An 18,457-nucleotide genomic window follows, 5' to 3' on the forward strand; every position below is an offset into this window, starting at 1 on the left:
ATATTTATTTTTGAAGATATTCTCTTATATCTATTCAACATCTAAGTTTTTCAATGTTTAAAGAATGTTTGCGTATCAGATTCCTCAATTCAGAAATTCTGCTGTTAATACTTTAAATTATAATATAATTAGTTTTCATGTTTTGAATTTGAAAATGTAAATGAGAAAGAAGCCTTTTTGGATATTCCGGAAAAAACTAATAAATTTTTGTATGCTAAAAGTTAAAAAAACGGCCTGCCATATGAAAAAATGTGTGAAGGATATTTTGTAGCTACGTTTTAGAATATAAACCTTATAAAACATTTTAATTTGTCTTGTATGGTTTTTTCAAAAATAAAATTCCATTATTTTAAATGTTATTTTTTACGATTAAAACGAAAATCACGCGTTTCATCAAAAAATTATTCGAAAACAATTGTTACACTTTTTTGGGTTGAGCAACTTTTGTGAATTTTATTCGTTCGTATCTTGTGTCATTTTAACGAAAATTTAATTTTTTATTTTTAATGTTATTTTTCATGATTAAAATAGAAACTACCTATTATATTAAAAAAAACTTAATCAACCATTATTTTCTCCACTTTGGGTAAAAACATTTTATCTATTTCTTTTTTCTTAGCTTGTGTCGTGTGTCGATAAATTTAATTTTTCTATTTTTAAGGTTTTATTCGGAAAATAATTTGTCTTCTTAATGACAAGTGTTGAGGGTCACATGTGGCAAGGTTATGAGTATATACCTAGTTGTCAAAATAATTAAGGATATCCTAGAGATGACTTTGGGACATCCCTAAGACGTCTTTTATAACATGTCTTTTGGGCATCCTATGGATGCTCTTAAAACGTCTAATGTCACTGGGTACACAGTAATACAATAATTTGAATTTCAGTACAGAAAGGCTGTTGACTATTAGATGTAACTAAGAGGATCATTCGCCAGTTGAAAGTCAACTGATGATTATAACATGACTTTAAGTAACGCGCTTGGTTGAAAGTCAACAACTGCTTTATGTACGTAAAATGTACTTTATAGGTTAATTTAAGACAGAAATATTGTTGACTTTCCGTTCACGCGTGCGTCTGAAATGAAACTTATAGGTTAATTTAAGTCAACTGATTGTTGAAATACCAGGTACAGAACGTAAATCTTCAATCCTGTTTTGTATCTTTTTTTATCACATATAAACGATTATTCTATTCATAATAAAATCCGTTATAGATCTGGGTACATATATCAAAATAAAGAAACGTTGACGAAATGACTATACCATGAGCTCAGTGTTGATCGATACTATCCAGCCAGCGCTATTGACACCATATTGGCTACTCCCACCTGCTCTCTTGGCACCTCTTCTAAAATAGCCAAAATCTGTCTAAGTGTTTGCGCATCGCATTTCGCGCACGCCTTTCTGCCAGCAGAAATTGAATTTCAGAGAACGCGAATGAAAATCATCCTAAACTGAACATGCCTGTCATTTAATCATCATATTACTCCTATAATCAGATAGGAGATACTGCACTTAAGTTCCATTTCGGGTTGGAATTAAGTGACTCACTTAATTTAATGCAAAAATGAAATTCATCTACATTTAAAATTCATCATCTTGTATTACTGTGTACATACAATTTGACAGGTTGCTCATTCTTTTGGAGGTTTTTTCAGAAGCAGAGTGAATAAATTAAAAGATTTATTGTAAACAAATAAAAAGTAGAAATTTTCACTGAGCATTTTCGACTATTTTTACCCCAAAAAATAAATTTCTTTATGCAATATTCTTGAAACTTGAGGTACATCCTTCAGATAATGTTATAGACAGAGATATACTAAAATATGATCCAGATCGATCAATTCCTTTTTGAACTACAACACGAGCAGTTTTAAAAAATACAGTTTTGAGATAATCGCTTTCAAATTTTCAATACGATTAAACTATTAGTTGGAAAGAAAACGGAAGTACTCACAAAGTTCAACATTATTGTATGTGATAAATTTGGCAATTCAGAAAACAAAATTTTAAATAACTGGTAATTTTTTTATTTATATTTTAAAATTGTAAATCTGTCAAATTGTGTAATATCGTAATTTATAGTCGGGCGACTTGATAAAGTTAAAATTTATAAATAAATTTTCAGATGGTCTAATTTCGTAACTTGATCATTTTGAAACTTATTGTCACAGGGGCGCATACTCCCTCCGCCACGGGGGTAGCGACGGGCTATACTGCTACAAAAAAAACGCTTTTTCTTCATTTTTACTTTTAATCATGAATTATTTAGTATTATTTTCTGTAAAATCGACATTTTCCAGTCCATTTTCCTCGATCCTTGTGATCCAGAAATTTTGTAAAGGAGATCATTTGAAGGTCACTGAAATAGTGTGAAAAGTATTCAAATTAAAAAAAAAAGAATTAGATTTTTTCGTCTAAAATAATGACAGACAAAATCTATTTTCTCTTACTGAAAACAATATAAAAAATAACATTTTTCCTGAGCTCTAGTCTAAAAAAAGAATTTTATTTTTCATTTGATTTCTGTAGGAAGTTTTCTGTTGCATGAAAAGATGCAGTAAGATAATATTATTGAAATATTTATATACCATTTTTAAAATGTTTACATTAGGCAAGTTAACGTAAAATAAAAATTTTCATAATTATAAAATTTCAAATTTAAACCTTTACTATTAAACAAATTCTAAGTTATCGATTGTTAATTGAAATAATTGAATTGTTAATTAATTGTAAAATTCTTTGAATTCAATTGCCGCAAAATCTGATATTCAAGTTTTACGATGTAAATTCTCGAATAAATGAACGGATCAAATTGATTTTGGGCACCAATTTTTTAGGACCTAAAAGAAAGGATGAGTTCATTAATCAGCAATTTTCGATAAAAATTTAAAAAGTTAGAGCATTTACAAAGTTTTTGGGATAATTTTTTTTAGATTTAAAAATGGTATGTACGGCTATTCATAGCACTCAAAAAGCGAAACTATATTTATCTAATGAATTTTTTAAATAAACAGAAAATTATCATATTTATATCATTTATAAGATTTAAGAAAATCAATCGAGAATCAAAATACTGAGTCAAAAATCACACGATATGAAAAAAAAGTTAAGAGAAGAAAAACATTGTTTATTGAAAGCCCTACAAGATAACAACTTTTGGTACTTCTTGAAAAATCGAAAATTCAAATTTTGATTGCACAAAAAATAATGATTAAAAAAAAATTGTTCACAAAAAATTGACACCATCTTTGTGGATCTTCTTGAAAAATCGAAAATTCAAAGTTTGATTGCACAAAAAATAATAATTAAAAAAATTGTTTACCCAAAAAAGGATACAAATTTGTTATGAATCACTTTTTAATAGGACTCGCAGTTTTGGTTTTAACTATAAAAATTAAATTAAAAATAAAAATGAAGAATTTCTGAAAAAACTACAAAAGGTATGAAAACAATTTAATACAAAAAAGTTGTTTCCCCAAAAAAGGAATACAAATTTGGCATAATTTATTACATTCTGAGATTTTAAAGGATTTTAGCAAACTTTCAAAAAACTTTAAGGAATAAATTAAGTTTTGTTTCAAAAGATGTCTACAAATTTATTTAGTTTTAAGGGATATGAAGGAAATAGAAATTTTTCAAAGGATTTGTGACATTTTAAGTTATTAAAAAACGATCACAAAGAATCTCTAAAGATTTCGTTGAAAGAAATCGTAGATCTATACAATTTTTTATTTAAATGAAATTCAAAAGAAGAAATTAAATTTAGAATAAAACAAGCGCAAATTACTTTTTAATTTACAAAAATTAACTGCATTAGAAAATTTACAGAAACTGAAAAAAAGAAAACAGAAAGAAGATTTCTTTTTAATTCCTAAGCATTTTTATGAGCTTCAACGTGTAATCAAGTCTTCGGAAGAAGGGTCATCCCTTAAATTAGAAAATTGAAATGTTTTTAACTGTTTTAAATCATTAGTTTTTCTTCGCCTTTTTGGAGAAATATTGAAGTTGAAAAAGGCTAAAAGCCGCTTACTTTTAGCTCTATTTTTTTGGTATGCAACTGTGATTTCTCGTTTCTAAAGGACATTTGGTAACAGCCCCCATTAATAAAGATGGCAGCGCGCACTCCATAAAACGCACTCTTTCCGCCAATGCTGCTTGGCGCCTCTCCAAGTAAGCATTTCTTTTTTCATAGTGGCTAAGCACAGTTTTCCAGCAGCTGTCTTTATCTTTTTTCTTTTTTTCTTGTGTGTCAGCCATTTCCAATTTTCCAGGATTCTTTTGTAAGAAAAATTAACTGTCACTAAAATTTTGGGGAATAGATCAAATATTCTGTGAAGGTATCTCCAATGTGATATGTCAATTTTTTACAACAGTTTCAAATATAATTTTCAGTTGCAATTAATTTCATTTAATAATTTGTTAACTTCTGTTATAATAATTACTTTTCATAATAATGATATTACTATGATAATTAACATTTTTTATCTTTATAAAAAAAAACTAATTCTATTCAATTACAATAATTTGTTGGGATAAAAGAAAAAACATGTCACAGATAGTGATATAGTTCTAACTCAAGTCAGTCGTTTCTAATTTAATATTATATTTCATGAGACAATTGAATTTGGAAAAAATACTTCATTTTTAAATTTAAAACCTTTAAAACTAATTTTTATTTTATTTTCTCTTAAAACATAATTTTATAATAAAAAGTGATTTTATTTTTGAATTCATGTAGCATGTCATTTATCATTATAAATTTCTTGTAATTTTATAACCCTTGTAACCAATATATTTTTGACAGTATCAAAATGGCGTGACAGTGCCTAGGTATTCAGAAATTTCGGATTTTAAAATTACGTAATGTAGTGTAATGAAAAGTAACTATTTACAAAATTATGGCTTGACGTTAAATTGTGTGAATTTTCTTGCAGAACTATATAACTCATTCAAGATAAGCTTTATGAAATTCATATATATATATTTACTCAAATTTCTCGACTTGAATTCTCACTTAATACCTGATGCAGCCTAAGGATGAAGGTTATGGCTGGTATGTAAATTTAATCAAGATTTGCATAATTTCAAAATAGCTTCATTTTTCAAGAAACTACACACTTGCAGTATATTTTATCTACACTTAATACTCTAATGATAAATAATCAATTATGGAAATGTATTTTCACAATAAATTATAATGAATGACGATAAAGTGAAAATTGTAATTTTTGTATGAATTTTATGATTACTTGTAAAATTTTGTAGAAGTTGAGTTTTAGCAAAAAATAGTAGTTTCTAGTAGAATCTTCTCACAAGTCTTTATAGCTTTTAACGATTTGAAAACACGGTGAACAAAAATCTGGTATGGAAGCTAGATTATTATATAAATATTCTTATTCTATTATTAAATTCTATAAATAATTACAAATTTTGAGAAAAAAATATAATCTTTAAATTATTATACCTTACTGTAACTTATAGTAAAAGTACATTTCCAACAGGACATTAATTAGAATAAATAAATAATCTACTTGACAACTGCAAGTCCTTTTCTCTTTAGTTTTCAAAACTGAAAGGAAATAATTTTCATTTCTGGCATTTCTGTGATATTTCCGAGCCAATGAAGGGTGCAAAATATTCTAAAGTTTTGGACGATCTTGCTGAAAATCTTGAAGAAGTTTTAAGAACAGCAAAAGTATTACGCTTTTTTCTATGATGTATTATCATTGTTTTTTTATTCGTACAAAATTAAACCCAAATGCTTTGCGAAGAAGCTACTAAGGGTGGCCACTCGGCCGGGAAATAACTAGCAATTTTTTAAGTAAGAAAAAATCTTGAAATGACAGTGAATTTATTTTTTTACCGTGAATTTTACAACTTTTTAAAGGAAAAACCTATACAATTAGTTTAAATTTTACAAATTTCATATAACGTAAAATTTTATAATGCAATTTTAAAAAATCTCTACCCCTTCTCTTTTTTAAGAAATTATTTACAATGTCTAATTTTACAATATTTTACTTCAACAATTTCCTTTCTTAGATATTTGTTTTTAAGCGGATATTTTTGATCTAAAGAATTCTAAGATGTGGTTTTAAAAACTTAAACAATGAAAAATTAAGAGTTTTTAATTGAAAATGTTTGATAAAAAATGTGTTTATTTCATCAACTGTAAATATAAATGAATCGTTGGTTTTTTTAATTGAACTGTACTTCAAGTATTAAAAAGTTAACAATAATTAATTTTACCAGACGACTCTGAATCTAAAATGTGAACTCTGAAATGAAATGTGAACTCTCTGAAATGTGAACTTTTTCAATTCGAAAGCCTTAGTAGTTAAACAAGGTGAACATACAATTTAAACTTTGTAAAATATTTTCAATTTTAAAATAACTTAAAATTAATATAATTATAATTAATCGCTTTAACTAAATTTCACATTCTATTTAAATATTATTTCAGTCTAAAATATTCCATTGTCAACCAAATCAATTTGAAATTTTGGTATGAAGGAAAAGAAAAATTATTTAATTATTAGCAATATTTATGTGCTTATTTAAAACGAGCAATTGTACGTTAAATATTCAAAACTAAACATTTTGAAACTTAATTGTCAATTCATTAAGTGTCTTGAATCGTTAAAAGTTTAAAGAGCTAACTTTAACCTTTAAGAGTTACAATTTTAATTGTTTTTTTTTTTTAATTTTTAAGTTAAATTTTTGAATTTTAAGGTATTAATAACAACTCAACGCCTATTCATTTAGGAGAAATTTCAGTAAGTTGAAGGGACATTTAGAAGTTTTGAAAAGATTCAAAATTAATGTGAAGCTTAAAATGATTTCAAATAATTTTAAAGAAATTGAAGATTTTTACAGATTTCGAAAAAATGTAGAAGCCTTCTAAGCGTGGTGAATGATTTCGAACGAATAAAAAAATATACCAAAGATATCTATGAAAATTAAAAAGGATTTTTATTATAAAAAGCATTTGTAAGATTTTATAAGATTTTAAATCCGCTTCAAAATTGACAACAACAAAATCTGAACGATTTCAAAGAAATTTTTTCAATTTGCCGGAGTTTTTAAGTTTTATGACAAATTTTAAGAATGTTAAAAGATATATAGAAGTTAAAAATTTGTTTGCAATAATTTTAAATTAGAAAATATTTCTAGCAGTTTAAAACAAAACTTAGATTTTTGAAATTTCTGAAGCTATTTAAGGATTTTCAAAGGTTTTAGGATAATAAAAAATTGTCTTGATATTTCTGAGAAAATTCATTTTTTATTTTGAAAAAAGTTATAAGAGAATATTTAAAAACATTACAAAATAAATTTTTATGTATAAATAATGATTGAACAATTATTCATTTGAAACTACTTAAAACTAAAATAATTAAGCTTCTAATCCGCAAATTTTCAAGTTAAATAAATTTTTGATTCAATTTTTAGTTTTTCTAACTTAATTATGGAAGCGACATGCTAATCCATAGGGACCTAGCATGGGCTTCCCTCATCGATCCCTCATGGTTGACAACATGAAAGCCCTCTTGGTTTTTTTTTTGTTTGACAGTGGTGACACCTATACCGGCATATCTCTGGGATCATAACACTATTTTGTACTGGGCAGTCAGTGTTGGGCCAGAACTGGATATCGCTACTAGCACAGTACTATTCCAATAGGAAATTCACCATGGGCGGCATTGCTATTATTTTGTCTGCAGATATTAATAGTCCTGTTTAGAGTGAATACATATATTACATTTATAAACATTATATTACAAATACAATTTCTAAAACTACGGGGTATCAAACCTACATCTATACGAGTATACCTAAATCTATCGCTTGCAGTCGGGAGTGCTAACCAGTGCGCTAAACGGACAAGTTGAAAATGTGAAAAAGCCATCCTCATAAGCTGCAGTTCAGACAAGTTGAAGAACCAAATTTTAAGCTCTCTTTTTCTAATTATTTATTATTATGCGACGTTGTGTAAATATAAAATACACAAACTGTTACCAGGAATACCATTACAATAATTTTTAAATAAATAATTTAAATCGATTACAATTTTTCTTCGCGTAATATTTTTTTTTTTCGTTGTAGCCTACTTTACAACTTTTTTTAATGACAGGAAATGTAATTTTTTATAAGCATTAAAAATTTTTAATGACAACTTAAAAAATTTCATCGTGAACTTCGACAATTTTTCAATAATTTTTGTTGTTGTCTTTCGTATAAGATTTGTTTATTAGGTGCTAAAAGTCAGACTTGGCGCAATAAAGTTCCGATACTGAGCCAAGCATCGGTGGGGGAGCGGCAAATATAAATAGCCAATATGGGCTGCCAGCACTGGCTCAACATTGGGCCGATTTAAATAAAACATGGTTTGCCGTGGTAAAAGTGACACTTGGCCCAGTAATGTGCCGTCACTGGGCCAAACTTGGGCTGATCCTCGTGAAACATGGTTCTCCGTACTAAAAGTGAGACTTGGCGCAATAAAGTGCCGATACTGGGCCAAGCATCGTTGGAGGATCGGCAAATATAAATAGTCAATATATAGGCTGCCAGCACTGGCTCAACACTGGGCCGATTAAAATGCCGAAATTGGCCCAATAACTTTAGCCGATCTTTGGCTGCCAAAATTGGACCAACACTGGACCGTGTATTCAGCTCCGGCAATTCGCACTTGGGGGGTATCGAACCTACATAATCTATCCCTAAATCTATTGTCTGCCAATCGGGAGTGCTAACCACTGCGCTAAACTGACAAGTTGAAACTCGATAAAAAAGCCATCCTCATAAGCTACAGTTCAGAAAAGTTAAAGTACCAAATTTTAAACTCTGTTTTTCTAATTATTTATTATTATACGACGTTTTATAAATGTGAAATTCACGAACTGTTAACAGAAATATCAATAAAATAATTATTAAATAAATAATTTAAATCGATTACAATTTTCCTTTGCGTAATATTTTGTTTTTTCTCGTTGTAGGCTAATTTCAAAATTTTTACAATGACAGGAAATGTAATTTTTAATTAACATTTAAATGAAACAATAAAATTTGTGGCGTCAAAAAAATATACGTTTTTTGGACTTTGAACTTTGAATTGTTGATCCGTGAGGGCAACCGAGCTGGGTCCCCTGCGGGGGCCCCTATGGAACATCCATATTGTGAGAGTTCGAATTTCAGAAAAGTGTCATTCATTTTTTGACAGAAAATCTTTATTTGTAAGTCTGAACTCATGAAACCTTAAAATTAGTAGTGTCAAAAAAATATACGTCATTTGAACTTTGAAATTCGAATCGTTGATCCGCGAGAGCAACCGAGCTGGGCCCTCGCCGGGGACCTTCATGGAACATCCATATGTGACAGTTTGAATTTCAGAAAAGAGTCATTAAATTTTTGGCAGAAATTCATTGTTTGTAAGTCTGAACTCATGAAACCTTAAACTTTCTGGTGTAAAAAGAATATACGTCCTTTGGACTTTGAAATTTTGATCGTTGATCTATGAGGGCAATCGAGCAGGGACCTCTGCGGGGGCCCCTATGGAACATCCAAATTGTGCGATTTCGAATTTCAAAAAAGTGTCATCCAATTTTTGACAAAAATACATTGCTTGTAAGTCTGAATTCATGAAACCTTAAAATTTGTGGTTTTAAACAATTTTCATCCTTTGGACTTTGAAATTTGAATTCTTAATCCGTGAGGGCAACTGAGTTGGGCCCTTGACAGGGGCCCTCATAGAATTTCCACGCGTGGAACATCCATGCGGGCCCCCGCTGGGCGCCCTCATCCTAAGGGTTATCAGCGGGGCTTTTCCACACGGGTTAACTGAATTTAATTCAAAATTGTTCAGTTAAAAAGTCTGAATAGCTTCAACTGTATACGTGTTAATTATTGAACGTTGGGTAACAAAATTTTTATTTAAAAAATGTATGAAATCAAATAGTTCCATTTTAAGTGCTTTAATCTGCAGGTCAATGCTTATTACTTCTAAAAACAAAACTTTTATTTTTAGGAGTTCGAATTGTTTAATAAAAAAACAGGGTTTTTTTCTTTAATTATAACTGCCAACCTTCAAATGTACTAAGAAACTGAATCACGTTGTATAAAATTATGTAGCTCAATCTTATCTTCAAGGAAAACGGTTAGAATAATCACCTTCAAAGCATATGGGTCATGTGCACAAAAAATCTAATTTGTGATAACTAATTCCTACAATTCAGGAAAATGACCTGTCTCATCTGATCGAGCCTCTTCAAGAAACAATTTCAAAAGTCAAGGAGTTGAATAGAGGAAGGGAAGTGGAATGTGAGCTAGCAGGTGAATGTAACTCAGAGGATTGTAATCTTCACGTAAGAAACGTATAATTACATGCAAAGAGTCTTTTAAAATTAGGTTTACTTGAAAAATATTAAATTATGATAATCAATAACATTTAAAGATGGCTTGCTCCTGCAATGATTGGGGTCCAGATAAATTGGGACCTGACGGAAAATGGATTTGCGAAATCTGTAATAGCGCTTGTTTTTGTGATCAAATTTGGAGCAGTTGTACACACCTCCCTAAAACAGAACCAGTGAAAATATCTCACGATGAAACGAATACGATAAAAGATATTTTTCAAATGAATAAAAATTCGAATCAAAGTATCCAAAAAAATTCTGCTGAATGTATTTCTTGTTTTTGTAGCGCATCCAGCAAAACTGAAAATCAGAATAAAAGGAATAAGAAAAAATCACAAATAAATGAATTAGCTTCCAAGATTGTTTCTGATTCATCTAAAGAAAATGTAAATGAAGATAAAACAAATAAAAAAATATTAAATCTGTCAGATTGCGAGACTAAATTTTTGTCTGGTCAAATTAGTGGCAGTTTCACACACTTCTCTAAAAAAGAACCAGTGAAAAAATCTCTCGATGAAGCGAATACGATAAAAGATATTCTTCTAATAAAACCAGATTCTAGGAGAAGTTTCCAGCAAAATTCTTCTGCTAAATGTGATCCGTGTGTTTGTAGCGCATCCAGAAAAAATAAAGATCAGAATACGAGGAATGAACAAATTTCACCGAAAAATGCATCAGCTTCCAAAATTACTTCTAATCCATCTAAAGAAAATGAAAATGAAGATAGAACGAATGGAAAAACATTAAATCAATCAGCTTCCGGGACTAAATGTAATACGAACAAAATTGACCACGTAGCTATTCTTATAAGAAATATAGAATATTTTTCTGTGTCAAAAAATAATGAATCGGATATAGATATTAAAATTAATCGAAAATTAAATAAACCTTGTGAAAAAAAAGTTTCCGTTTTGTATGAAAAAAAGCAAAAGTCAAAGGGAAAAATGTATTCTGAACAAGTTCGGGCTGAAAGTTTAAATACAGAAGCAAAATATGCAAAAAAAAGTAAATGCGTGAGCTGTGAATGCACTTACAACGAGGAAGGTAATAAAATTAAAACCAAGGAGTGTCGTGCTGCTTCAGAAAGAAACAAAAAATTAATGGCAAGCCTTGAAAAGGAAAATAATGCAAGAATTGAAGATAAGAATACAGAGGTTCAAACTCAAGTTGCTAAAGCTGTAGAAATTAAAATTTCTCGTTTCAACAATGACAGCTCCACTAAGGGCTTGACATTTGAAGAGAAAAGAAAATGTGATATTGTTATATGCAATTCATCCAGTATTGGATTATTAGTAAGTACAAATATTAAGATCTTATCTTGAACGTTTATAAATTTAACCTCGAATTTGTATGTTTCAATAGAAGGATTCCAATGACCAGAGATGCTGGGATGAAATGAAAGGTAAGAGATTACCATAACTTACACAGGCGAGTTTTGCAATTATTTACTTAATTCATTCATACCGATAAAATAAGACGTTCCATTGTTCCAAGCAGCAGAGAAGGAAAGGCGAAGAGCCCAACAAATTTCAAAATGTCTCGAGAAACGAATCAAAAATGTCCCTGACAAATATGCGTCATCACGTTCGGTTCAAAGTTCACAAGGTTCTTTATAATCTTTATTGTTGGAGAATAATTTATTTGATAATCTTTTGAAAAGCGTATGAAGAAAAATTTACATTTAGTATTAAATCTCTTTCAAAAGTCCGAACTTAATTTCAAATAATTTTTAAACTAACAATAGAAGTGTAAACCATTTTTTGTAGAATCGTGTCCAAACTTTCCACCTAGGAGAGAAACACTGGAAAAACCCGAAAAACCTTTAAAATGTTCCGAAATTGCAGGACTTGGAGGAGTTCAAAGTAACCTTTTTTTCAAGTATATGTACAACTCTCATAACATTTAGTAAAATTCATGTATTTTTTATTTAATTTTTTTAAGAGTGTGATGAACCAACCAGAAATTCTAGAAAAATCGAACCACCTTATAATCGATGTCAACAAGAAATGAAAAAACCCAGAGATACAGAAAAGTGTTTACCAGGTTCTGAAGGAGTGGAAAGAGAAAATGAAAGCACCCATAATTTTTTTAATTTTTCCGAAATTGCAGATCGTAAGTAAGATTTTTGTTTTGGCAGCGATAAATTAAGAATAGTCCAACTTTAGCTCAATCTGTTTTAAGAAACCATAAAATGTGATGTATATATTCTTTGTCACCTAAAAAAATATTCGGATCGACTGCCAACAATATTTTCAAACATTAAGAATAAAAAATGTGACTTTCTTCTAAAATATCTGGAATTTACAAAAAAATGAACTTTTTCCTTTTCAATTCTGTTGTGAATTTGTTCATTATTTTAAAATCCGCTAACAAATTTAATTATTTTTAATTTTTTTTCTGAAAATTGCAGAATTCTAAAAAATCCAGAATTTGTGGAAGACATTTTTGCATTCGGAAAAATAATTTGTCTTTCTTTCTATATCGTGTATTTTTTTTTAAACATGAAAATTCAATCATAAATCTAATAAACTTTACAATTTTTTAATTTAATTTTTAAAAGAGAGTGATGAACCCACCAGAAATTCTAGAAGAACCAAATTACATTGTAATCGGTGTCCACAAGGAATAAAAAAACCTGATGATACAGAAGAGTTTTCACTAGGTGCTGAAGAAGTGAAAAAGGAATGTGAAACCTCCCATAGCTTTATGAGTTGTACTAAAATTGAAGATCGTGGAACAGTTCAAAGTAGGGTTTTTTTAGCAAATGTACATTAAAAATTGGTCAGGTTTGGCTCAATTTGTTTTAAATAAAACGTCAAACTTGGTGTGCACGTTCTTGGTGGCCTAAGAAAACTATTCAGATGGGCTACCAAAAATATTTTCGAACATTTAGTAAGAAAAGTGCTACTTTCTTCTTAAATCCCTGTTATTTTCGAAAAATAGATAATTAACTTTTTCTATTTTACTTTCGCTGGGAGATACAAAAATGGTGGACGAAATTTTGTACTCGAAAGAACACTTTTTCTTTCTTTCTATATTGTATATTTTTCGAAAAAACAAAAAAAACTTATTTCAGAAATACTGTCATTACTTTAATACTTTTTTTATATTTTGGCGCATTTTGAAACCATGAGAAACCACCATTCATGATTGAAAAAATGTTGATTATTTGAATTATGTTTGATAATACATACCTAAAGAAAAAAGTTGTCTATTTAAAAAAATTTTTTAAATATATGACACCTGATTTTTAAAACAATTTTAGCAACATTTATATGCACCGCGACTGCTATTGCTTAATCACGAATCTAATAAACTGTACATATATTTATTTAATCTTTTAAAGAGAGCGATAAACCCACCAGAAATTCGAGAAAAATTAAATCACTTTGTAATCGATGTCCAGAAAAAATAAAAAAATCTGATAGTACAGAAGAGTTTGCATTAGGTTCTGAAAAAGAGAAAAGAGAAAATGAGATCCTCCATGGTCTTATGAAATGTTCTGAAATAGGAGATCGTGATGCAGATCAAAGTAAGCTTTTTATTTTAGTAGGTATATATTTCAAATTGTCCAACTTTGGCTCACTTTATATTTTTTTATGTTATGTTTGTGGATCAGATAAATGTATTAAATAAATTGATGTTAAGTGTTTTTTGTCTATTGATCAAAAATAAATATTTTTCATAAATTGTTTTTTTTTTACAATTTTAAAAATCAATATTAAATAAATATTGGGTTTTCACTTTTTAAAACTCTTTGCTCCCTTTGTTTAAAAAATATATAACTTGGTGTGTGCGTTCATTGTGCCCTAAGAAAACTATTCGCATGGACTGCCAAATCTATTTTTGAACATTTGGAAAGAAAAGTCTCACATGTTTCTTAAAAAAGCGGCATTTCCAAAATAATGTAGATACTTTACTTTTCCTTCTTGAATTTTGATAAGGAGCTTCTCATTGGTTTGAAATCCAAACGAACAAAGTCATTGAAAATTAGCGAAATATTAATCGTTTTCCTGGAAATTGCAGAGTTTCTAAAAAAAGATCCTGTTCCATTTTTGAAATTTGAACACAAAAATTTGTAAGAACAAATATTTTTGAAAGTTTTCAAAAACCCGGTTTGAAATATCGCAAAATAGTGCAAGAACTTTTTGTACAACTCTTCAGGAAGAACAATTAAAATTTTTTTCTATATCGTGTATTGAAAAAAAACTTTATTTCAGAAAAACTGTCACTACTTTGGTGATTTCATACTATTTATTTATTTAGTGCGAATATCGGAACAATGAGAAAGCATCCAATAGGATAAGAAAGAAAAAGTTAATTTTCAAATTATTTATGAAACTAAATATCCGATTTTAAAGAAGAGAGCAAACAACGCGCATGTCAAGTTTACTGGCAATGTTTTCTTTTCAATTTTAGTAACCATTAGATGTACCGTGGCTACTCTTACTAAATAGTAAATCTAGTAAACTTCAGATATTTTTTATTTAATTTTTGAAAGAATCTGATGAACCAACCGAAAATTGGATAAAAATGAAACCACCTTGTAATCGAAGTCTTCGAGAAATGAATAAACCTAGAGATACAGAAAGATATTCTCCAGATTCTAAGAAAGTGAAAGGCGAAAATGAGAGCCAACATAACTTTTTTAATTGTTCCAAAATTGCAGATCGTAAGCAAATTTTTTTTGGAGTTTCATTTTATTCTAAAATGTTGGTAATTTATAAAATAATTTCGATAACTAACTTTTTCTTCTTAAATTTCTTATAGAGAGCAAGATATTCACCATTTTTTAGTTGGATTTTTTCATATTGGCACCAAAAAATGTTTGAAACTTTTTGTATTACTGTTCGAAAGAACAGTTTTTCTTTTTTCCATTTGGTTAATTTTTTGAACAAAAACTTATTTCAGAAAAGCTGTTACTACTGTGGTCATTTTTTAATTTTTATTGCTTTTTAGCGGATTTTGGACCTACATATAAGAAACCTCCCATAATGATCAAAAAGAAAAAGTTAATTATTAACATTATTTTCGAATACATATGTCAAGTTTTATTCTTTGTAAATAATTTTAGAAAATTCAAATGTACCGTGGCTACTATTGCTAAATCATAAATAAATACAAAAAACTTAATAAATTCAATTATTATAATTTTGTTTTAAAGAGAGTGGTGGTCATCCTACAGAAAACTCGGCTGGAATAAGGAGGCAGAAAATGCAAGAAAAATATACATTTCCGGAGGAAGAACGACGAGAAGAAATTTCTACCATGACAGAAGGCAAAATTGTAGATAACAATTTTAAATACTATCCGTGCAATGATAGAAATGCCACAACGAGTATAGAAAAGGTGAGTTTAGAGAAGAGAGCAATAACAGTTAAACGTATCATGTCATCAACCTGTAATTACGTTCTTCAATAAGCATAAGAACTATTGAGCTCGGTATTAAAAAAATTATAAATGCTCGTTCATCCTTCGATGACGATATTCGCGTATCATGGCGCACGCAATGTAGAAATAAATAAAGGTTTTCTAACGAGGGAGTAAGACTTAACTTGTATCATCCTCTTGAAACTGAAAGTATGTTTAACTATGGAAAAAGAAATCTTGGATGTTATTTCATTTATTTTTTATGATATTTGGTATAAAATTACAAAAAGTTCTTATTTGTTAGAATTTCCAACTTCGTAGCCCAAAATGCTAGCTCTCAAAATAGGGGGCAAATAGGGGCATTTATCACGAAAATATATGAAGAATAAAGGAATAAATTCTTTTAAAAAAATTAATATCTATTTCAATATTAAATGCAATATAAAACGATTTAATTTTCAAATCGAAATATATTGAATTTTCAATGCAATAGTTGATTTTTTAAACAAAACGGATCAATTTTCTACCAAAGCAGATTAATTTTCAACAAAAGAAATGAGTTTTTGAGCAAGAAAGTTTAATACTGCACTTTAAAACTCGAAAACATGAATTTCCAACAACAACAAAAATAATTTTTAAAATAAATAGTTGAATTTTCAACAGAAGAGGATTTTCAACCAAGTGATATCGTATTTTTAAACTAAAAAGATGCATAGCGTTTATATTTTTAACCTAGTTGAATTTTTATGTCAAAAGAACAAATTTTTTAGAACACAGTTGAATTTTCAACCATGAAAGATGAATTATCAATCAAATAGTTTAATTTTCAGCTAAAATGATAAATCCTTAACACACAAAAAATCAACTTTTAAGAAGGTAGACCAATTTTTAACCAAGTAGTTGAATTTCCAATAAAAAAAGTTTACTTCTTAAAAAAATTAAAGTAGTTCATATTTTGAGCAACAAATATTTTAATTTTAAATAAAAAATATTGTTATTTGATAAAAAAAGGGAAAAAATAATTTTTACCGAAAATATGAATTACGAAATGAAAAACACAAATTTTCAGCAAAAAGAGTGAAATCTTAACCAGGACACATTTTTCAGTCAGGGCAGAAAATCATTGTAACCCAATTGTTGCATTTTTAAATCAAAAAGTTTATTCTTAATTAAATATACCCGGTTTTGGCAATAGTGTAAGTTTATTTGGTTGTTTACACAAGGGTTAAAGAGGGCAAGAGGGAAAAGAGTGTTGAGTCTGTATTTAGATGCTTTACTTGTAAAATAAAATCACTGATTTCATTTTTTTTAAGCATTTCAAAAAATTGATATTCGCTCCATATGTTTTCCATGTGTGATGTTACACTCTCCGCCCCCCCCCCCCCTATGTCCCAAATCTTCACGAAACCATTTGACCTCCCCCCTTGGCAGTGTGATGTAATTTTTTAACAGCCTCATATAGTACATATTAAAGGTTTATTCTATAGGGGACATCAATCTTGTGCAATATGCTCATAATATATTTCTTTGCAGCAATGCCCTTGCGGATGCGGTTATTTTCTTCAAGGCGCTCCTGCAAATCGCCCTTGTCCATGTAATAATTCACTAAAAGTTCCCCACCAAGAAGAAGAGATTGAATCTAAAAAAATCTTACCAAAATCGTAAGCAAATTAAATTTTTGAAGTTTCCAACTCAATCAATATTTCATTTGATTTTCGGGAGGTATTTTCCTTATGAATACTGATACCGATCTATATTGGTATATTTCATCTCTGTGTCATTACATAGTACCGTTAAATTAGAATTTTTAATAAAACAAATTGCTGGTAGCATTTTTTATAATTACTTTTTGCAATGATGTCCAATTCGAATTTGGGTGGTTGCTCTCTGTGAAGATATAAAGAAAAATTAACCATCATCAAACCCTCTGTGACTAATAGTTTAAGATTTATGAGTTTGTTAATTAACGATATGGGTTTCTCTATCACGTCTCAGCTGTGATAAATTTTCATTGCATGTAAAAAAAGTGCTTTAATTTTCCTTATCAGTTATTCCGACCTTTCTTGTCGGAAAAATCGTAAATAATGTAGTACAACCATTTACTCAAGAGCATGCCAACGTCGATTGAAAAAAACATGATTAAAAATGTACACAAAAAATATAACATAATTTTAAATAAAAATGAGTTTTATGTCAGCTGTTATAGAATATGGTTTCTGAAATTTTTTAAACAATAACTTTTATAACAAAACTATTACAGCTCAAAAATTGTTAAAAAAAAAATTGACATACTTTTTGGCCCTCGATCATTCTCTAGTTTTATTCCGATTTTCAGGACAAGTATAAGTCTCTATAAATCATTGCATTTTTCTGGATTTCTTCACCGAAAGCAACAATTGGACAAATTATTTGATAATCTTGAGATTTACACGGTTTTGTATCTTATAGGAGAAAAAGTGACTGCGAAGGTTGCTGTGAATGGTGCAGTAGCCAATAGGATCTAGCTCTAAAAGTTCAAATTAAAAAAAAAGATAACTTCAAAATTTAAAAAAAAAAAATGTTGTGAACTCAAATAAAGAGAAATTCTATCTTTAGTGATATTCTTTAGACATAAATTTGATAAGATGTAACTGAAACGTATGAAGTATGCAAAAAGTATAAAAATAAGTAATA

At 28.9% G+C, this 18,457-nt stretch overlaps 1 protein-coding gene across 14 annotated transcripts; it reads left to right on the top strand.

Moving 5' to 3' along the window:
- The first annotated feature begins 4,718 nt into the window (after window positions 1-4,718).
- Window positions 4,719-18,457, top strand: LOC117175177. 14 transcript variants are annotated; one of them, XM_033364785.1, is made up of 15 exons: window positions 4,719-4,835; window positions 4,940-5,058; window positions 5,566-5,700; window positions 10,235-10,363; window positions 10,453-11,706; window positions 11,777-11,816; window positions 11,891-12,019; window positions 12,181-12,276; window positions 12,356-12,526; window positions 12,975-13,160; window positions 13,761-13,946; window positions 14,916-15,086; window positions 15,579-15,763; window positions 17,318-17,445; window positions 18,233-18,457. In XM_033364785.1, exons 3-15 carry the CDS (start codon window positions 5,626-5,628, stop codon window positions 18,279-18,281), a joined length of 2,799 nt encoding a protein of 932 aa, XP_033220676.1. In that variant the 5' UTR covers window positions 4,719-4,835; window positions 4,940-5,058; window positions 5,566-5,625; the 3' UTR covers window positions 18,282-18,457. The 14 variants fall into 14 exon arrangements, with proteins under 14 accessions (XP_033220676.1, XP_033220680.1, XP_033220679.1 ...); XM_033364786.1 differs by having other exon boundaries at window positions 4,829-4,870; XM_033364787.1 differs by lacking the exon at window positions 4,719-4,835 and adding an exon at window positions 4,837-4,865.

This window comes from Belonocnema kinseyi, chromosome 6, assembly GCF_010883055.1.
Source record: "Belonocnema kinseyi isolate 2016_QV_RU_SX_M_011 chromosome 6, B_treatae_v1, whole genome shotgun sequence".
In the NCBI taxonomy this organism is placed as follows: Eukaryota; Metazoa; Arthropoda; class Insecta; order Hymenoptera; family Cynipidae; genus Belonocnema; species Belonocnema kinseyi.